The sequence below is a fragment of the Mauremys reevesii genome, linkage group 26 (assembly GCF_016161935.1).
Source record: "Mauremys reevesii isolate NIE-2019 linkage group 26, ASM1616193v1, whole genome shotgun sequence".
Taxonomy (NCBI): Eukaryota; Metazoa; Chordata; order Testudines; family Geoemydidae; genus Mauremys; species Mauremys reevesii.
In genome coordinates, this window is record NC_052648.1 from 4269121 (window position 1) to 4290258 (window position 21138).

The 21138-nt window shown below is 39.5% G+C and overlaps 1 protein-coding gene across 10 annotated transcripts in view; it reads left to right on the forward strand.

Moving 5' to 3' along the window:
* PWWP3A (PWWP domain containing 3A, DNA repair factor) overlaps positions 1-21138 on the forward strand; it is a 28360-nt gene that overhangs the window by 3489 nt on the left and 3733 nt on the right. For all 10 annotated transcript variants that reach the window (XM_039515714.1, XM_039515720.1, XM_039515724.1 and 7 more), the window contains 11 exons: positions 1901-1992; positions 2568-2638; positions 4515-5561; positions 7894-8019; positions 10577-10647; positions 12264-12343; positions 13190-13250; positions 15207-15282; positions 16314-16364; positions 18469-18896; positions 19896-19984. In XM_039515714.1, coding sequence (XP_039371648.1) covers positions 1901-1992; positions 2568-2638; positions 4515-5561; positions 7894-8019; positions 10577-10647; positions 12264-12343; positions 13190-13250; positions 15207-15282; positions 16314-16364; positions 18469-18896; positions 19896-19984 — 2192 coding nt within the window. The remainder of the gene's footprint in view (positions 1-1900; positions 1993-2567; positions 2639-4514; positions 5562-7893; positions 8020-10576; positions 10648-12263; positions 12344-13189; positions 13251-15206; positions 15283-16313; positions 16365-18468; positions 18897-19895; positions 19985-21138) is intronic.

The window sequence follows — 21138 nt, forward strand, 5'->3', positions numbered from 1 at the left end:
CCAGTTTCATTCTCCAACTCTTCTCCTTAGTTTCTTATCGTTCCTGGGAAGTAGTTTAACACAAGATAAGGATGCACTTATCTGTGCCATATTCTTCATTCCTGTTATTTCTTTTATAATTTGTCTGTCATCTTTTCCTCAACTCCTTTTCATTTCCTTTGCATATTTTTTTCCGGTACACTTTAGCTTCCTTTATACAAAATTTTCACTGACTGTTCCCTGTTTCTTCTGCAAGGCAACCAGAAAGAGCATCAGTCACCCAAAACATTGTACTTGCTATTTTGAAACACAAGCCCCATGGACTAGATGAGAATTCTTAATGGGAAAAGGTCCCTCATGCACGGTTATGTTTGTAAGATGCTTGTTTTGTTAGTAAACTAGGAGTTTTGTAATTTGAATTTATTTAGGATATTTTAATTATCATAAAAGCATCGTAATATGCATTTACAAATGTTTTATATTTCCTAGTGCAAACGGGTAGCTTATTTTAGGAAAACTAGAGATCTTTATTGGTTCCCTGTATTTTAGTAGATTTGAATACAAGTATAAGAAAGGTGCTTATGATATATAATTCTTAACCTATATTCAACAAAAGAGATCTTAATTTGTTCCAAGCATAGTTAATCTACTTTGCTGTGTGTTTGCTCCTGTTACACAGATCCTGCAAAACTTGATATATGTGCCAAAATAAAGATACTAAGTTGCCACCAGGGTGAACATGATATAAATTCCCACATAAATGCGAAATTTGTTTTGCACGTTGTCTATTTAAAGTTTCATTGGGCATGGGCAAAGGTAGGGGAAAGGAATAACCAGCACTGTTACATTAGCAACTGTATTCTGTGAAATGGTTTCTTATATTCACAAGATGCCCCAGAGCTATTCACTTCAGATTTCATTCAACAGCATGAAGCAAAACAAAATGAGATTTGGGACAATCTGGAAGAGAAGTTGGCACCAGGAATATAGAGCACACCTTTTGTGTTGGTTGATCTGCTGCAGAAAAGATCAGACTAAAATAATGTAACAAAATATTCTAAATCCAAGAAAGCAAGTACACTTATTGATGTTCTTAAACTTAATTAGTTTGATTGCCCAATCCAAGTCTCTTGCCTTTCCATGGGTGAGTTGTGGGAGGGCAATTTTCTCTGTGACATAGCTGAAATTTCTTTCCAGGCGGACATAAACACATACTATTTTTGTTTGAAAGTGGTTCAGATTCTCTGGGCAGGTTGGAAAGTAAATTGCTTCTGTCTGTTTTCAGGTCAGCAAGTGTGAGAAATAACAAGAATAGAAAAAAGCCTTCAGAGTAGAAACATGAAACTCTGTGGCCTTTTGGCTCTGTTAAAGGTTATAATATTCTGCTAGGGGACAGACTTGATTGGGGATAGAAGAGATTCTATTCACCTTCTGTAAAATTAGTTTTCTTAAAATAACTTCTTACAACAATCATGGAATGTTTGTTTCCATGGAGCGATATGGCATCTTCTCAGACCGGCTGTGTATAAGTCACAAGTAAATATATAAACTCTAGCAAATGCTCCTTAAAAAAACAGTTACAGTTTGAGGAAATGTTATATGTTTTGACTAAAAGCTAACACTGATTTTGTGTGTGTGTGTTACTTTCCAAGGTTTTCAGGGTCATTAGTGTGCATAAGTGGTGCTGTTCTGTTAATAGTTTGATATGCAAATAATATGTTAAATTATCTGAGGAGGGGGAATACTTAATGTTAAGATGGATTCCATTGCATATCCCATATCCAATATAGCTAGGACTAGGCTTTTCCTTACAACATAGCTTTGAGTTTCTCCTCATGCCTTCACTTGGGCTGCATGCTGTATGACATCTTTACTCTTATGAGCATTGTGCCCATGGCTGTAAAAATTATACTTCATTTAGGTTTTATGCAAAAACAGAACTTCCAGAAGACCAGTTGTTTCTAAAGCAAAAGAAGCCTCTTTCAAAGTTGAAATACTCGGTCTGGAAGAACAGTTAAGTACTCTTTTAATCATCTTGTATTTAAGAATGCAAATGTGTGGCAAACATGCTGTAATCATTAATTCTTGAAGCTGTCTCTAAAACCAGATTAATTGATTTCTGAAGTGTCTTGTTGGCTAACCAGAATTTTGTGTCAGTTTTTAAATGCATAAAATCTTATGACCATTGAAGAATTGGACTAATATTCTTAAACTGTTCTAGGCTTTGATTTTGAACCTGTTTCATGGTCATTAAAAGTAGCAAAGCCTCCTGGTATTTCAGAAGGCAAAAGATAAAATTTCTTTTTTGATTACTATACTTCTGTATATAGGTAATCATTGAAATATTTTAGATAGTGGACTTGATATATTCCACCTTACCAGTCAACCCCTTGATTTTATTATTGTCCTGACGGTCCACACTAATCAGCAAGTTGCAATGTTTTTCTCTCAATATGACAGTTGATTTCTGCTATTCAAAATACTGAGGAAAAGATATTGATTTCTTATTGTCTAAAGAAAATGAGACTTCTAAAACAATGTAATGTCATTACTAATTTAAGACTTGAACAATTTTACTGTTCTTTCAGGACTAATGTGAACTGTGTGGACACGGAGCCTTTGGAGGAGGAGCGCATAAAAATCATTGCCTCTGAATTAGGTGGGATACTTTTACATTACATGGGTGGTAGAAAAGGAAGAAATAGGTGGGGACGTATCTAAATACCTGACTCATTCATTTCCCTGGGAGGCTTCCAAAAATAGTCTCCATGTGGATACATGAAACATCACAAACAGCTACCTCTGATGTTCCCAAATATGCCATCTCTGTAACGTGATACCAGTATATACTGAGGAGTGACTTCTATGCAAGTAGATCTCTAACTCCCTTGTTAAGTTATTTGTAATTTGGAAATGGTGGGTGTGAAGCAACACAGAGATGTAAACTTTATTCTTAAAGGCATGAGGACAAATGGGAGTCAGCAGGTCTTGAGTTCTGATTATGGCTCTGCCACTGATTTGCTATATTGCCTTGGGCAAAGCTGCTTCATTTTTCTGTCTCTAGGCTCACTGTCTGGAAAAGATGTCTTATGCTTGAAGAAGCTCAGGCCAGGTGTACACCAAAAACTGTTGCTAGCATGGCTATGTTGGTCAGGGGTCTGAAGAAGTGTGACTGATGTCGCTCTGCTGACAAAAGCCCCTACTGTAGATGCGGTTTTTGCTGGTACACCTTATTTTGTTTAGGAGGCGTGGTATAAGTTATACTGGCAAAAGTGCAGTTTTCCCAATATAAATTGAATCCACGCTAAAGTGCTTTGCTGCTGTAGTATACTAGTATCACTATACTGGCAAATCCTTCCAAGTGTAGACCTGGCCTCGGTCTATTTAGTTTATCCAAGAGAAGGTTAAGAGGTGATTTGATTAGTCTACCAATATCTATATGGGGAAGAGACTTCTGATAGACAAATTCAGATATGAAATAAGGTGCACATTTTTAACAGTGAGGGTAATTCACGATTGGAATACCTTACCTAGGGATGTTGTGGAGTCTTCATAATCTGAAGTCTTTACATCAGGACTGGGTATCTTTAGGAAAGAGATGCTATATCAGAGGTGGCCAGCCTGTGGCTGCAGAGCCACATTCAGCTCTTCAGAAGTTAATATGCAGCTCCTTGTATAGGCGCAGACTCCAGGTCTGGAGCTACAGGTGCCAACTTACCAATGTGCCAGGGGGTGCTCACTGCTCAACCCCTGGCTCTGCCACAGGCCCTGCCGCCACTCCACCCCTTCTCCTCTGAGTCTGCCGTGCCTCGCTCCCCACCACCCATCTCTAGCCCACCATGAAACAGCTGATTGGGAAGTGTGGGGAGGGAGGGAGAGGCGCTAATTGGCAGGGCTGCCAGCTGGAAGGAGGCGCTGGGAGTGAGGGGGGAGCTGATGGGTGGGGCTGCTGATGTATTACTGTGGCTCTTTGGCAATGCACATTGGTAAATTCTGGCTCCTTCTCAGGCGCAGATTGGCCACCCCTGTGCTCTGCTAAGTTATGGATGCACAGTTTACTGGGTGAGGTTCTTTGGCCTGTGTTTTGCAGGAGCTCAGACTAGAAGAGTGTTGTAATGGTCTCTTCTGACTTTAACGCCTGTGAATCATTTTCCTAATGGGTTGCCAGCTTGCTTTATTTAGTTGGTATTTCAAATCTGCCTGTGGAAATTGGTACCATTTTGGTAGCAGTTTAGTTATATGCTCTTTTATTCGCTTTTGCTCTTCCTTCCCCTGTGCTAGGCCTTCCATGCTACACTGAGGGAGGCATAATAGAGAATGTGTTTTAACCTGTACAAGTCTATTTCAAATTTGTAATCAGAGAAATATGGGCCTTTTTGTTAGCATTTACTTAGTCTGCCTTTAAAAAAACTAATGGTGCTTTTTGCCATGCATTCTGTGATGCACTGTGCAAGAGGTACCATAAAAACAGTACATTATATTTTTAATACACAAAGGAAAAGTAGTCATAACTTCTTGTATGCCTCTTTCAACAGACCAGAGGAATAAACCTAGTCACCCTGTGGAAGAACTGAAGTATCGCAAAGCTCTTAAAATCGCTCTAGATATTTTGAGTGCCTCTCCGAAACAAGTAAGGCCTTCAGATGAGGGACAAACTACTCGATCAGGCCAGAAAGAAAATAAAATAAGAACTTCACTATCTCCTCCTGTGACTAGATATCCAATATCTTCCCCAAAAATAAAATTGGAAGAGGGTGAGACCTTGAAGAAAAAACGGAAACAAAAGACACCCAGCCCACAAACTGATACAGAAAAAAACAAACGAAAATATCTGCTCAGTTCCAAGGAGACGGCTAAAACGCGTGGAAACAGAACAAATTCTTCAGTATCTAAATCTGGGGACTTTTCTAGCACATGGAAGTCAGAAAGCCAGCATTACAAGACATCTAAATCAAAAGTAAAAACATTAACTCAACAGAAAACAGTAAAATCCAAATTATTGCCAAAGTCCAAAACAGGAAAAAGCTCATCACTTTTGCTAAAGGAGAATGAGAAAAGTAAGAAAGGAAGAAAGAGACCAAGAGATGCAGACGAACCCTCATCTCCTAGCACTAAATTCCCAGATGATACAGCACATGTTTTTGTTAGAGAGAGTACCCCAGTATCTGCTTCCTGCAATTCTGCTATGTTAATATCTGCTGGAAAAAGGCCAAATGTTAGGGGTCTGCCCAAAAAGAAATTACTGGATTTTTCTATTACAAGTACCTCACCTGAGTTAGAGAGTAACATCAATGAAGAGAGAGACACTCCAGCGAGGAAATATAAAATGTTAGATGTGAGCAAAAAGCCAGTGAATTCAAAGTGTGTTAGCTGGAAACAAAAGACTACTGCAGTGCCCCCTCTGCACAAAAAAGGGGGATGCATAAATGGCCCGGAACCTTTATCTGGGGCTTCTAAACACAATAATTATTCTGAGAGCCCTCTTTCTGAGTTTAAAAAAGAGGAGAATAAGGGTACTCCACACAGTCCTGTGAATAAAGCTAAAAACTGTCAGCTACCTGATTTTGACGAAGATGAAGCAGGTAAAGTATTTCAGTGGGGGGGAACTAGGACTTTTGTGCCATTTTGATGTTCAGATATTGCTTACCTATTATTGTGAGAAGTTGCAATATCTTGGGGAAGGCGTTCTCTGAATACTCGTTTTATACTGAAGTCCATCATGGCCAGTCCCTCTATCTGACTGTTTTGTTTTGTTTCCCTGAAGTTTAAATGTTTAAACAGTTCAGTCATATTGGCTAGAAGGAAGATATTTCCCTGTTGGGAAATTTCAGAATTGCTCAATGAGATGGACAATTCAACACTCTCTCCATTCCAAAAATGCTTTGGATTGAAAGTTATGATACAGAATAATTTACCAGTACTAGATGTGATTTACTAAATTTTATTTTTGTTTTTTATTAAACTCTTATTTAGGAAGTTTTTGCAACTCCTATCCATGTAAATATCTGACACAATACAATAATCATTACAACAATGAGCTTTTGTTTAGAGAAACATTATACAGTGGTATAATCATTGGATCTCTATTAACAAGATGTTAGTGTGTGGCAATGAGCATCTTTACAGTACCCATGACATGCCATTTCTGCTTTACTAAATGTTTGAACTTTTTGTGCAATGCCAGATTATTATCTGACTATTTTGCAGTTCAGTGTTACTAAGAAATACAGTGGGAACTTGCAAACCTTCCATTAATTGGTAGGATTTTTACTGCTCTTCAGCGTTCTGCTAGTAACCGATAAGTTTCTTAGCACACTTTTTAGAGGTTCTGGTTCCTTCGCTGCACAGTTCACATGAAAATCGCACAAGCTTGTATTTTATTGCCTTGTTGATTCCTCCTGTAATTCTCCAGTGTTAATTCTTGACTTCAGTCTCCTTCATCATTTGATCTCAGCTTGATGTTTTACTACTTGAATATCTACAGTTTCTACATCCAATGACAAGCGTATTGTTATAAGGAGGCAGATGATCTTTGGCAATACTTGTAGTTTGAGCAGTCAATTTCACACCTTGCCTCTCTTACCCTCTTTTGTATCTTGTTTGATTTCCATTTTTCCAAAATTCACTGTTCTAAAGAGCGTTAATTGTTCTTGCTAATCTGTTCTATTTCTAATTACAAAGTCAATTAAATTAGTAACGTGTTTAGATGCTTCCTTTCCACTACATTTTTTCATAGACTTAGTCTCAGTCAAAGCCAAGCCATAGGTTGCTGCTTTCTTTATTTTCTTACTGTGCAAAGAAGCAGGCTAGTACCATATCTACAAATATATTCTTATTTCTCTCCAGTGTGCGGGTCAACACTGAACTGCTCATTTATGGATTAATCTATATAGATCCTGTTGTGTGGCTTAGTGGAATCATATGATGCAGACAAGTAGCCACCTCATGGCATCCCCTGATGGCCTCAGGGCAGCCAAACATGCAATCCCTCATCTCAGTTTCCCTTCTTGGATCCCCAGATAAACTCTGCACAAGGTTTTTCCAGTCTGGTCACCACTGCCTTCTGTAGGGTTTAATTTATTAAGTTCAAAACTAAATGCCAAAGTTGTCTCTCCAACCTTTATCTGGTTACAGCCAAAACTCCCCTGGTCTGGTCTGAGTCCCCTCTGCCTTTGCAGGCTACTCCCAGTTCTTCCTAGCTGGAGCAATTCTCTTGGTCTCCGGGTCTTTGCTGCAGGAGCTCCTCTGCAGTCTTCTGAGCTTCCCCCTGACTGCAGCCACCTTCTGCCCTTCATATGGAATTGCCTTATTCCCCTCAGGTAGGGCTCATGTAATCCGGGTTGGCTTGGCCCCAGGCTCTCCAGCAGGCCATCCTTTAAAATATGGCTAAATACCTGTGAGCTAATGTGTGTGCATCATTTCATATTTGAATAATTATTTCTCCAGTACTCAATACTGCTACTTGCTTGTCTGTCTAAAGTGTATTGTATTGTTTCCTTCTATTCAGGCAGTCCATACAACCTTTTGACTTTCTTCCTACTCTGAGTCATAAGGATTCTACCCTAGCAGAAGTCTCTCTCCCTGCCCCCCCCCCCTTTTTAAAGATCATTATTGTTTCCAGACACTTATTTACAGAAGTCTGCTCCTCTCCCCTTCCTAATTTCTTAAGCACATAACTCTATATTCACTGGCCAGATTCTCATTTTACACCAGGGTGAGTTTGAAGTAACTCCATTAAGATCAAATGGAGTTGTCAGTGTGCCTAGGTTAGAATGCACAATGGCAAACTGTCATAGCCTAACAGATGTAATGAACTCAGTAATTCAAAATACCATTGGGATATTTTTCAAATTAAGATACCTCGCACGACCAGAAGAAAATATGATAAAACAATTCTTCTCACTTCACTGCCAGGATTGGACTCCTCTGATCTGTCTTTGAAGTTTAGCTCTCCAGAAGGTATCTCTCCCGATACAACTTTGGTAGATGAGGAGGAAGAAGAGGAAGATGAAGAACTTCCTAGTATTCTCTTATGTCAAGGTAAGAAGAGAATGTAACTATTTCTTTGAGCTTAGAGTCATTGAAGACTTAAATATGATTTAGATTTTGTTTACTAATAGCTTGGTAACAAACATATAAATGTTTTTATTCATTAGACTTGTTCTTGTTAGAAACTGTGAATATTGTTTTGTTCATTTGAGTGTGGCAGCATGTTCATGCACAGCTCTAGAAGCTGCAGGCAAACTCCTCTTAAAGGAATATCCTCAGGTCATGCTGTCTTACCTCTCTGTTCCCAGAAATGTGGGCTTCCTTCAGGCCTCTGACAGTCAGTTCCTTTTACTAGTACTTGAGTAGTCTTTGGAAAGAGCTGCTATGATGTGATGACTTCTGTTTTTCTCCCTCCTCACTCCAGGTCTGGGTGAATGTCAGGGGGTGTGTGCTATCCATAGGGCTGGCACCTGCTATCCATAGGGCTGGCACATTTTGGCACCTGAGGCAGGGAGCTCAAATGATGCCCCCATGCCCCCTCGCTTGGGCCGAAAATTTGAAAGGTCTCAATTCTGCCTTCTTCCTGTTCTTCTCCTCTCATGGTACTGCTCTGCTGCCTACCTCAATAAAGGAGAACTAACATCTTAAAATGCCTTATTCAAAAATTAAGTACACTTAACTTTCAAACGCCTGAACAGCAAATGTAACTTTTCTTGTCTGCATAGTAAACACTGGCATTTTTATCTGTGTGAATAATCAAAGTGCTGCTTTCCATGCCTTGGTTGCAAAGGTTTGAACTGCTTCCTGAAGGTCCACAGTCTGGGCCAGCTCATGCTCTGTTGAGATGGTTGCAAGGCTGACCAGCCTCTCCTGTGTCATTGTGGAGCATAGATGTGTTTTTTATTAACTTCAGATTGGAGAAGCTTCATTTTCCACTGGCAGCTGTTACAGGATGTGTTAGAAGTATGCGCAGAGCAACAAAAGCATTTTGAAAGAGGATGGTCATCTTATTTGTGCACATATATTCCAGAACAGCCTTTGGAGTTGATCCTGCTGAAATGTATCTTGAAAGGGCTTTCAGTTCATCACCTAAATCACTTGCATCAATATCACGCATGTCATCATGGGTCAACACTGTCTCTAGTGCCCTGCATTGCTGGTGTAGGTCTTCTTCAGGTATAGTGAGGAGTTTTGGAATATCATACAACATCCCAAATACACTGCCTCCACTGGTGTTAATCAGTCCAGGCTCCTAGGGCTGCTAGAGAGGTGTATATAAGAGGCTTCTCCTCCTCTCTCTCCCTGCAGCTCCTGCTGCTTTCTGTTATTCCTTCTCACCTTTTCTCCTGCCTGCCTGTTATGTCTCTTGTGCCCTCCTTCCTCCAGCACAGCACTCCACCATCTCTGTGCATCTAGAGTGGAGAGAGAATACATATGCACCAGCAGCACACACCATTTTCTATACTCTGGGTCCTACTGTGCGCCCCCCCCCCCCCCGGTCGCCTCAGTTTACCTCATGGTAAGGCCAGCCCTGGCTATCCAGTCCCAACATGGAACTAGAAGTATCTGCTTTGCGCCCTATCACACCACTGTTGCTTCCCTCTAGGCATAGTTAACAAAAACTTCTAGCCTTGTCTCATTGGCTCCCTCATTCACCTTCACCAAATCTTTTTCTGTCTGATCCATGTTGGAAGACATTCCAAAAAGTTATGTCATTATATAAATCAGTGGTGCACTCCCCTCTTGAATGCTATGTGTGGTACTTGTTACCCATCTTACTAATTCTGCAATATCCTTATTAGGGATTAAAAAGAAGGGTGATAAGAATGATTAGGCCATGGAAAAAAACTCTTGTACAAATAGAGGTGGAAAAGATTGGGCTGGTTTACCTTGAAAAAGGGATAATGACAAAAGGACATGGTGATGATATACAGGATAATGACTAGTGTAGAGACTAGCTTAGGAGCATCTGTTCTCCTTGTCTCCTAACACAGGAACAGCTAATGAAACTGAAATATAACAAATTCATATCCAATAAAAGGACTTTTTCCCCACAGAATACACACAATTAGACTGTGGAACTTGTTGCCACAGAATGTTGATGAGGCCAAAAAAAATTACCAAGATCCCAAGAGGGATTGCACTTATCTGGATAACAAGACTATCCAGGATTGTTGTAGTTAATGCTGATAGTGTCTTAAAGCCTGCCACTAATCTCTAGCTATTAGGGATTGGGTTGAGGTTGTCACAGAGGGCAGATTATTTCACATTTGCCAGCTGCAGAATTGCTTGCATGTTCCTCTGAAGCATCTGGCACTGGCCACTGTTGGCGAGGACACTGGACTAGATGGACCATGAGTTTGAGCCAGTTTCGCAATTCCTGTGTTCCTAGGAGACTAATGGAGATACTGAGATTGTAAGATCTCTGGGGCAGGGACAGTCATCTTGTGTATTGTGTACAATGCCTAGCACAAAGGGACCCTGTTTCTTAGCGTAATGTGAGGTGGCAGTTCAGGGACCTTGTCTGTCTTGTTTGAACATCAATGATATGTAAATATTACACTTGTTTAATTATGTAGTCCAATTAACTTTTATTTTTGTGCCATAGAACCATGTTCAATTGAACCAGGGATGTTGGTCTGGTGCAAATTGCCAAGATATCCATATTGGCCGGCAGTGGTAAGAACAGCACCTTGCTACTTTTTTGAAAATGGGATCCGAGGGTCTGATTCTGAAATCCTATATGGCTGTATTAAGTATCTTCAGGCCTCACTGACTTCAGGATAAGTTGAGAACACTCAGCGCTCTTCCCTGTGGTGTTACTTACATTGGTTCAAAATCTTTGAACAACATTTAAAAACAACGGCTACCTGAAAGCAGGATAGATTTTTGCTTTCTTATGGCAAGGTGTGCAGTGCAGATCTGAGCTTGCGAGATTAACTGTGAAGGATTTTTATGCACAGAGACCACCCAAAAGGCATTTTAAAGGTTTTTACTTTTGACTTTTACCTTTTAAAATAGGAACTTCAATGGGTAGATTTCTCTAGTTTAGCTGGAAGAATATCTTTTTCGGGGTATGTGGAGAAAGGTAGTGTCTCCTGTCTTATTAGTGCTTACTTCCACTGAAAAACAAGGTTTTTGGACAAAATATCTCATAGATTCAAAGTGCTATTTAGGCATTTGAATTAAATAGTTTTTAATGAAAAACAACCCACTCCCCAAAGCTTTATCCCCCTGATTAAAAATCAGTGCCTTGCTAAATTGCTCATCTGTCTTGATTTTTGTGATGTTTCCCTCATTCTCTAATCACTGTAATATTTTGAGGTAAAGAGAACCTGTATTTTGGATGTAAAAAATGAGCAGGGGTAAAAAATGTTTGTGAAATCTTTTGATGTAATCTTTAAACCCTATAAAGTAGAAAAAAGGGCACAAGCCCGATATTTTTCCTTTTCAGACACTACTGAGAACTCATCAGTCACCTTTTAAGAGACAGATGTTAAGGATGGCATGCTTGTTGAAGAGTGTAGCTGCAAGTCTAGGGTGACCAGATAGCGAGTGTGAAAAATCGGGACAGGAGGTGGGGAGTAATAGGTGCCTATATAAGAGAGCCTCCAAAATCCCAACTTTCCCTATAAAATCAGGACATCTGTTCACCCTATGCAAGTCTAGGGTCTAAAGATAGAGCACTTGCTACAGATTCCAGTGTAGAAGGTGATAATCACTCGGAGAGCTTTGTAATACATAATAAATTCTCCATTTAAACCCATTCTGTTAGGTAGTAAAATCTCATGAGTTCCTCCTTATTCATTGCATTGTATTATGTTGCTACCTGTCAGAACAGCCAGCAGTGTGGTCCCTCTTGTGGCTGTTACTATGCATTACTCTGTTCTGAATAGGAAAGAATAATTAATGTACATCATAATACAGTGTTAACCAGTAGCATCCAAAGATGAATTAACTCTAAATGATCAGTTATTGTCTTTAATTTGTAAATTTGTTTTGATCATGCTACTTTGCTTTTTTTCCAGTGTGCGACAATAAGGGAATAAATTCAAATAAAGTAAAACAAATTGCATAATCAAACAACTAACAAAGCCATGTATGCACATGCTATTCTTAATGTACTAATTTTATTAGCTTTATTTGTTTGCCTGTTAGACATTGAGAGTCAAGTTTAATACATTTTCTGTAATGGTACATGGAGCAATATATAAAAATGCAAGTGGAAATAATGTGATTGCTTTATAAGCAATCAAGTTTCTAGAATGTTAATTTTGTCTTTATATTTTCAACAGATAAAAAGAGTGACGCGGAAATATAAAAAAGCAAACGTGCGGCTAATAGAAGCGGGTATGAATGACAAGAAGGCAAAGGGGTATATTTTTGTTGTTTCTGATTAGTTTCCTAACTTCACTTACCGTTTGTTAGAATTGTGCTAAGTGCCTTAACAACCAGGGTAATAGAGGCATTCTGAACCTAATTCCTTTTGCTAGTACGAAGCCCAGCGCAGCCAGTCATTCTGGTTTTGAATTGGCATAAAGTAGCTCTTAGCTGTTAATGGCATGTCCACCATGGAATCCTGTTACAACTGCCAACAACCTCGAGAGGTCTTCCTCATCTAGGGTGACCAAATGTCCCGATTTTATAGGGACAGTCCCAATTTTTGGGTCTTTTTCTTATATAGGCTCCTATTACTCCCCCACTTCCTGTCCTGATTTTTCACATTTGCTGTCTGGTCACCCTATCCTCATCCCACCCCTTAAAATGTGCATGGATTTCATAAAACTTTTGTTCAATGTGTTGCAGATCATACAGAAGGATTCTTAACTTTACAAAACCGCATATGTTGAGTAAAGGTGGATGTGCCTGTCCTTGTGGGTTGACTTAAGACTGCAAAGCAACTTTAAACTTGCACGTCAGTCTTCATGTGGCCATCTTTATCTCTGTAGCTGAGGACCGCTGGACATAGCTTCCCTCAAAGCTCGTCAATGTCACTCCTAAATCAGTTGTTCTGTTGTCTTGTGCCTAACCCAGTTTAGCATCAGACAATTCCTTGAGTGTGAAGCGGTAGCTCATAAGAATTAAAACTGGTACAAATTCTATTCTTAAACTAGTTATGGAACCTAACCTGCAGAAAGATGAAGAATTTGGGGGGCTGTGGGGTGAGAATCTAAGCTTGTCTCTCTGCATTAACTATGTTCCTCTTTTTTTCCCCGTGAAGTTTCTCTATAGGTCTCAAAAATCTAAAGCACTTTGACTGTAAAGAAAAGCAGAACCTAATAGTAAGTACAGTAATAAGAAGCAGACTTCATATTTTTCTTCAGTATATGACATCATTACCATGACTGAATCCCTACTTATTGGCCTTGATTGGTTCTTTATTCAGTAATATTTTATGCAAATATATCTTGCCTTTTTTCAAATCTATTGTTCATATAACTTTTTTTAGCTGAAATGCAATCTTGAACAAAGTAATTAAATGTAGCTATTCAAGGCATGATACGTGTTTCAAAATGGAGGTCATGAGGGTGCATTGGAGGGGTGGGTACCTCGGACTGTCTCTGGAACAGGTTTTTGTTTGACTTACTGCTTCCAAGCTCAAAGTTCTCTAAATGCTTGTACTTGCAAGGTAATCCATAGCTAAGGGCTGTCAGCATCTGGCTTCCTTTAATTGTCGTCTTAGGACAAAACCACATTCAGCACGCATTGCAGAAAGCATTCCTTAGTTTCCTAGCATAGACCAGGCCTAAAGGAATTTTTGCTTGAATCTGTCTGAATGGGTGGTAGTTTGGTAAGTCATAAATGCTCCAATTAGTAGTTACGTAATTTTTTACCCACCTAGAGCATACTTGTGAGACAGCTGAAGTTCCAGCTTATTATAGCAGCACGGTGCATTTGCTTCTGTTCCTGAGCGTTTGCACTTTCATCAAAATTAGTTTTAGGCTTTCAAAATTCAAATCAAACCTTGAAAAGACAAGTGCCAAAAGCATTGCCCAGCCAAGAAGGAACATGTAGGCAAATAATCCAAAAGACTCTCCAAATTGCGTTCTCAAAAAATTTGTACTTGGATTGTCTTCAGGTTTTTAGTATTTTAAAAGTACTTAATATTTTGTAGTATTTATTCAGTGTGGACTGAGTTCTCTGATAAATGTCTAACATGTAAGATGACCTACTTTATATTCACTAGGAATGTTTTTCTTAGCACCTTCTAGCATGTGTATTTTTGTGGATTGTGTACTAGTATACAAAGTGCATTGCTTTCAATAGGGGTTTTCTGTATCCTTGAAATGGGTTCATATGTACTTTTTTTTTAAATCTACATTGAAAGCTTACAGACTTTTAAAATGGTTAAAATACATTTTAGAGGGATAAAATTGTTCTTGGATTATATTTACTAATAAAGCTCGCAGCCATATGGATCAAATGGCTGTTACACTATGTAATAGACAAAATTAATCCCTCTGCCTTGGAACTGCAAGCCATGTTCTCTCCCCACTGCTGCTGAGTAAGATGAGCTTTAACTGCCCTTTGACCTAGAATAGATATTCCAGTTCACCTGTGAGCTCTGCAGCTAAGAGCAAGTGGGGAAGGAGTGTATGTTGTTTACAAGGCTGAAGACCAACAAATTGACCGAATCGTGGGTGTGAACATTCTGTGAACCATTTTGTCAGTCGGCTAATGTAGTTGGCTGGTTTGGCGTGTATAAAGTAAAGCCTGTTCTTTGTGGGGGGAAGAGTGCTCAGGCTCCTACAACCGTTCTGTTTGGGTTATCAAACAGAATACATTCTACAATCAACTTCCCAGTGTGACTGGACTTCCAGAAGACTTGCCCTGAATGTTCACCAGCTTCCAACAGTAACCCTAACCCTAAATGGGGCAGGTGTTCAAATCTGAGTAACCTGTAGAGCCATACTCATTTAAAAATCTAATTATTTCTGTGCTAACTGCAGGATGGGAGAGATCGAAGCTCAGCCCATGTTAGCTTGCACTTCTGCAAGCCTTAAGAAATCTTCAAATTCCTCTGTAATGCAGTCCCAAAACTTGGGAACCATTTCTCCCCTTGGAAATAGAAACAAGCAATTTCATAAGCAAGATGTATCCATTTTATGATGGCAAATGGACACATTACTCTATTGCAGAAAAACACTGACAAAACATCCCTGCATTATTTTTTTGATTGGTTGAGAGAGGAGGAATTATTCAGTTTAAATCCAACCTGTTTACTTTTTTTATTGTAGGACAAAGCCAAAGAGGACTACAGCCAGGAAATCGAGTGGTGCATTGAACTGATTGCTGACTACAGAATTAGAGTAGGTAAGCAAATGGGTCAAGGCTGTCAACCATGTCCATTCTAGTATATATCTATTGCAATATTGACTGTCTTTTAAAGGCCTCAGCTACCCCGGATCTATACTTACAGGACATTGTGGTAAAGTAGAAGACTTGAGACCTGGGATTTATTGCGGGCTGAACTTAACTCTTCCTCCTTGTGCCCCTGTTTGCCCACCTATGTGATAATTCTACCTCACTGGATGCTGAGTCTTCATTAATCAGTATTTTCAGTGTGCTTTGAACCCTCAGATGAAACTTATACACCTGATTTTCTAGTTTATATATTATATAAAGTGTTCAAAGACAAAAAACATATTCCTGTTCTGCTCCCCTCACCGCAGTTATGAGTTAGCTGTGCTAGGGCCTGGGGTTGCTCTAATTTTGTAGCACCATGCATTGTGGGTTTCACAGGGGCCACCTGCTGTGGGCAGATGCCATGGGAATTGAGAAAATAATCAATATTTACACAGTCCATTAGAGACTGACATCTTCACAATGTCTCTTTAAAAAGTATGTTTCCCCATCTTATGGATGAGGAAGAAGCGGAGGCAAGTGACAGGCTCATGGCCAAAAGAGTAGCCCTACAAACTGGGAGTGGAACTCGGGTGTTCCAGGCTCTCGGTTCTGGCATTAGACTATTGGGCCACACCTTCAAATAGGTCAGTATTTAGGATATGAAATGCTCAGTTGAAAGGTGCTGTATTATGAGCAATGTGGTGTTTAGATAATGTGCTGAATGCCCTTCATAGCTTGGAAATGTTCACCTGATAAATATTGGCACTTTGGGCAGGACAGCTTTAAGTGGCTTCGCTGTTTTAAAATTTGCACACTGTATGCCTGTTGCACTAAAGTATTGAATGGTTGAATCATGTCTTGATTACAGCACCTTAAATTTAGGATATTTGCCTAAAAGCTGTAAAGTTTCTTTAGGTGCAGTCTTTGCATAGAAAACCTCAAACTTTTGTTTTCAGAGATTATAACTGGTTTGATAAAGGTTCCTTTATTTTTTTCAGGTTGTCGTTCTTTTACAGGATCCTTCTTGGAATACTGTGCTGATGACATCAGTAAGTATTTCCATGGTGAGGCTGGGTTTTTTCCTCGTGTCCACGTCAGCCAGTGTAGATAGCTTCCTACATACTAGTCTACCAAATTCTTGTAGTTAGGATTTCCAACTCCATAACTAAGTTTTTTTTCTGACAACATATTTCAGGGATGCCTAAAAATTTTGCTGTTAACTTGCCTTTTAATTTTGGCAATTAAAATATCTTAGTCAGTTTTTATAGCACATGTTTTTCCGTGCTCGTGCAAATGAATAACAGTTGTTTCATATTGTCAGATCCGAAATACCTAGATGCCTTCATCTCCTCCCATCAGTGCAGCCCCCAGAGAAAGAGAGATGGGGCAGGGTGAAATCCATACTACCTTTTTTTTTTTTCTTTTCCCCTCAAGACACCTGCTGAGACCTGGGGAGCTTTCCCTTATTTGACACAGTGCGAATGGTTGGTGAGGTACCAGCACCACGTGTTTGTAGATAGTACTTGCTTCTTCACAGTGAGCTGGGGAGGGAGAACAGGTATAAAAAAAGGGGTGAGCTGCCAGAATAAGCAAATGAGGATCAGGCTTAAGCAAGGCCCAGCACTCCAGCTATTAGGGATATAGAGAAAGCATCAAGACTTCAAAGCATTGAGTTGGAATGTTAGGAAGAGGGATCAAGAGAAGCATTTGGGGAGACATTTGATGTCAATTTGGGCAGGAAACGGTTTTCCTGTCCCATGAGAATTGTTGAGATTTTGAAAACTTTCCCATCTTGAATTGGGACAAAAAGTAAATCTTAAATGTTTTGGCAAACTGAAAATCGGGAGGGAGGATGAAATCAGAAGAGCAACCAAAACATTTAGATTTTGACCTTTATTTTTTCCTATAAATTAACTTAAATTTCAAAACAAAAAATCATTCTGATCACAAAACAACCTGCTTTTTGAAACTTGTCAAAACTGACCTTTCCTGCAAACAGTCCCGTATGCTGACTATAGCATGATATGGAAAAGAGGGATGCACTAAGCCTGCAGATGACAACGGGAGGTGTGAGGGTCGTGTTATTTGACATACAGATTAAGGTGGAGGTGGCGCCTGGCTCATGCCAAAGACGGCTGTTGGCCTCTTTTAGGAGAGGTTTCTGTTCCTAGGCCTGGCTACAGTTCTGGGTGATAAGTTCTCTTCTCGTTTCCTAGCCACTCTCTTGATTTCTGCTGCTGGTATGGCACCAATCATTCTTCTTTCCTCCTCAGCTGCTGCTCTCTGTCCTGACTACTGTGCTTCTTTCCTGCAAAATACCATGTCTTCTGTGCACTGGCTTATTTTCCTAGACATGGCTCATTTTAGAGTAGATGTAATGACTGGCATAATTTAGCCTGTTTTTAATAGACTCCATAAATGTACATATAGCTAACAACCCAGGCTGCATTTTTCTTTCACCTCTATCCCCTGGTAATCCTGTCCTCATTTGAACAGACTCCGTCCTAAACATGCCATATTATGAGGTATTTGCTGAGTTAGTCAAATCTACTACTGTAGTGACTAGGATGAAGATAAAATCTAAGTTAACTCCGTCAGGGTTCTCACAGTGCCTCTTATCAGCTGTCTGTCTTTTGGACAGAAAGCATTTTGAGGCAAAGACTTCTTATCTGTATCTTGCTGAGTGTGTTCAGCACTATACACCAGCAAATGATAATGAATTTAATACACAAGATAGATCATAGTTAGAGAAGACATCTGTTGTCACCCTTCAAGGAATAAGATGATATGTATAAGCGCTAGGCAGGAATCTTTCCTGTTTTATTTTTTACTTCACTCGGCCCAATCTCGCTGTCATCCAGAATTGCACAAATAGCAGTGTGCATTATGGGGTGCCTTCATTCTTTGTCAATCAGACATTGGCTGTGGATGAAGACCTGATGCCATGTTGGATCAACAAGTGGCTCACTTCAGTATGGGAACTCCTATGTTCTGAGCACAAATACATTTCAAAACCACTTCTATCCGAATTTCAATTCTTTAGTTTCTTTTCTGGCATAGTTAAAGGTTTCTCTTCCTGAATCAAAAATATTTTATTTTTCTTATCTGCAATGTATTTGTATGCAGTTACTTTAAGGCTGGCTTTCCTTTCAGGCTATCCAGTTAGAAAAGAAGTTAATCAAGGTAAAATACAAATGACCTTCCCAGTCATAGCAGAGGAAGACTTTGAAGAATCTTTGTCAGAAACTACACCTATCAAACCCTCCAAGAAAGTTCTTCCTGATAGAATGAGGGCTGCCAGAGACAAAGCCAACTCAAAGATAGTCGACTTCATAGTGAAGACAAAGGGGGCAGAGGCGCATCTTTTGGCTATTTTGAAAAGCAAAAAGCAGTCCAGGTGGCTGAGAGAATTTCTGAATTCAAGTCAGTATATGACCTGTGAGACCTACCTTGAGGATGAAGAGCAGTTGGACCTCGTGGTGAATTATTTGCAAGAAGTCTGTCATGAAATAGATACTAGGAAGCTGGATGTAAAAAATGGTGATAGAATAAAATTTATTTTGGATGTCCTTTTGCCTGAAGTAAGTGAACATCTTTACTGTTTGACCTTGGTTCAGAGACTTGCTGAATGTTCTCCAGTCATTGAGTGACATTTGAGCTAGACAGGTTAAAATTAATGGGCCCAGTTTTTAATCTTGGATTCTTCAGCTTAAGTGCCTGACTCTGGATTTAGGCAACTAAGATTAAAAGGTGAATCCTTTTTATATGGCTCAGCCTTGGGAGGTCAGAGGTGTCCATTTGGTTCAGCACAGCAATCTGAAAGCTTACATGTGTATGTTTTTAAATAGTCTTTGAAAATAAAGTGCCAAATTAGCAATATGGGCCTCCTTCTGGTGTTGCTATCTTGTTGAAAAGTGAGTGTGTGCACCAGCATAACGGCAGCTCTATCTCAATTTATAAACCGTTGTCCAGCTTGATTTGTTCTGAAACTTCTTATGTAAGCACCAGTTTAAATATCAAACAATGGGTTGTCAAAAATTGCCTCGTAGAATAAGAGCACTATACAAGATCTCTCTGGGCTCATGTATTTCTGGTGTCACAATGTTGCCTTTAGGGAAGATGGCTGCTTCTCACAGGATGCTAATTATAATTTGCCTTTCTGAAATGCTTTTATTATTCCAATCTATGCATTTTTAGAAAATTACACAAACAACTTTTCCTAAACTCTATAAATACTTCTCATGTAGCTTATAAAAAGAACTGAAAATCCTTGTAAGGAACTTTTCCAACTTCTATAGAAACTAAAATTTCTTTTAAAAGAAAATTTAAACTTCTAGCTCTTATGGTTGCAAAAGATCCTTCCAAGTGGGTTACAGGAAAAGTTTGTTTCCTGAAATTCATATCTTTAAATACACACTTTTTTCTAAAAGCACAATGAGCGAACTTTACTAAATAGGGTAAAACGTTGTTCCAGAATTTTGTTCATCTGCTGAGACAATTTCAATTGCTGTTTTCAGATTATTGTGCATACAATTTAAACTTTATTTTTTCACTAGTATCAACAAACTCTGTTCTTACAGGCCATCATTTATGCAATTTCTGCTGTGGATGATATAGACTACAAGAAAGCAGAGGAAAAGTACATAAAGGGACCATGTGTCAGCAAAAGGTATGGCAGTTATTGTAATCTCCAGAATTTTACTTGTCAGTCATTTTGCCTAGAAATTAGCCTGATTCTCACCCATCTTTGCATAAAAAATCAGCATATAGCCCCAACTTCCAATTCATAAGGAAATAAGACTCATTGGGTTTTACCTTGTTTTCTCAATCAGTAAAATCTTCTCAAAAGCGGGCCTTTCCAGCCATCCCTCAGCTTTTGCAAGAATATTACTCTATATTCATATTTAAAGCAAGATTTGACTATTCCAACATGGAAACTTGTCAGAAATGTTAACTCCTAAAAAAAAAAAAAAGGGGGGGGGGGGACCTAGAGTCTCTGCTCCAGTTCAGTCCCCTTTGTGCTGAATGAGTAGCACTCAGAGGTTGTAATGTGGCTGCAGCTGCGCAGTTGTGAATTCTGTTGGTGGAGGGGAATTCTTAACTCGCATAATGCTGGTACAGTATGCTTTTGCCAGCCTCCTCCCTGGCATAAGGGGGCATACCAGGGGAGGAAGTGAGTTTGGGGTGGCATGGGGGAGGGGATAGAATGGACCCTCTCCAAGCCAATTCTCTGCTGGTATGTGGGCCTTTAGGGACCATATCCCTCTGTCTGAAGTTAGAGCAGCCCATAGGCTGCTCTAATTTCAGTTGAGTTTATGACATCTTAAGTAGTAGGTAGCCATAACATGCTCTATGTACTAAGTGTATATTGTTGCCAGAGAGAATCTGGCCTAAGCTTTTAAAAGAACATAGGAATTTGAAAAATACATGCTGTGAAGTCTAAATGCTGGCAAGTATATTACTCTTGTAATGGGTCACACAGAAAGGAAGAAATCAAACTAAAAAAATCCTAATCTGAGGGTTACCTTGGGGCTGATATGGCAGCCATTGTAAAATATGTATTGGGCAACAGTAACTAAACCCAGTTAAATTGGTGCATAGAAGATTACTGCATAATACTAGTCATTGTTTATGTAGCACAGTTGTGACATATACAAAGGGATAATTTGAAGATGAAGAGGAAATGGAGACTCCCGTTCAGTTTCACTTAATGCATGTACCGTAGGAGCTCAGAATTATGAGCTGACTGGTCACCCACACGCCTCGTTTGGAACCAGAAGTATGCAATCAGGCAGCAGCAGAGACAGGGGTGGGAATGGAAAG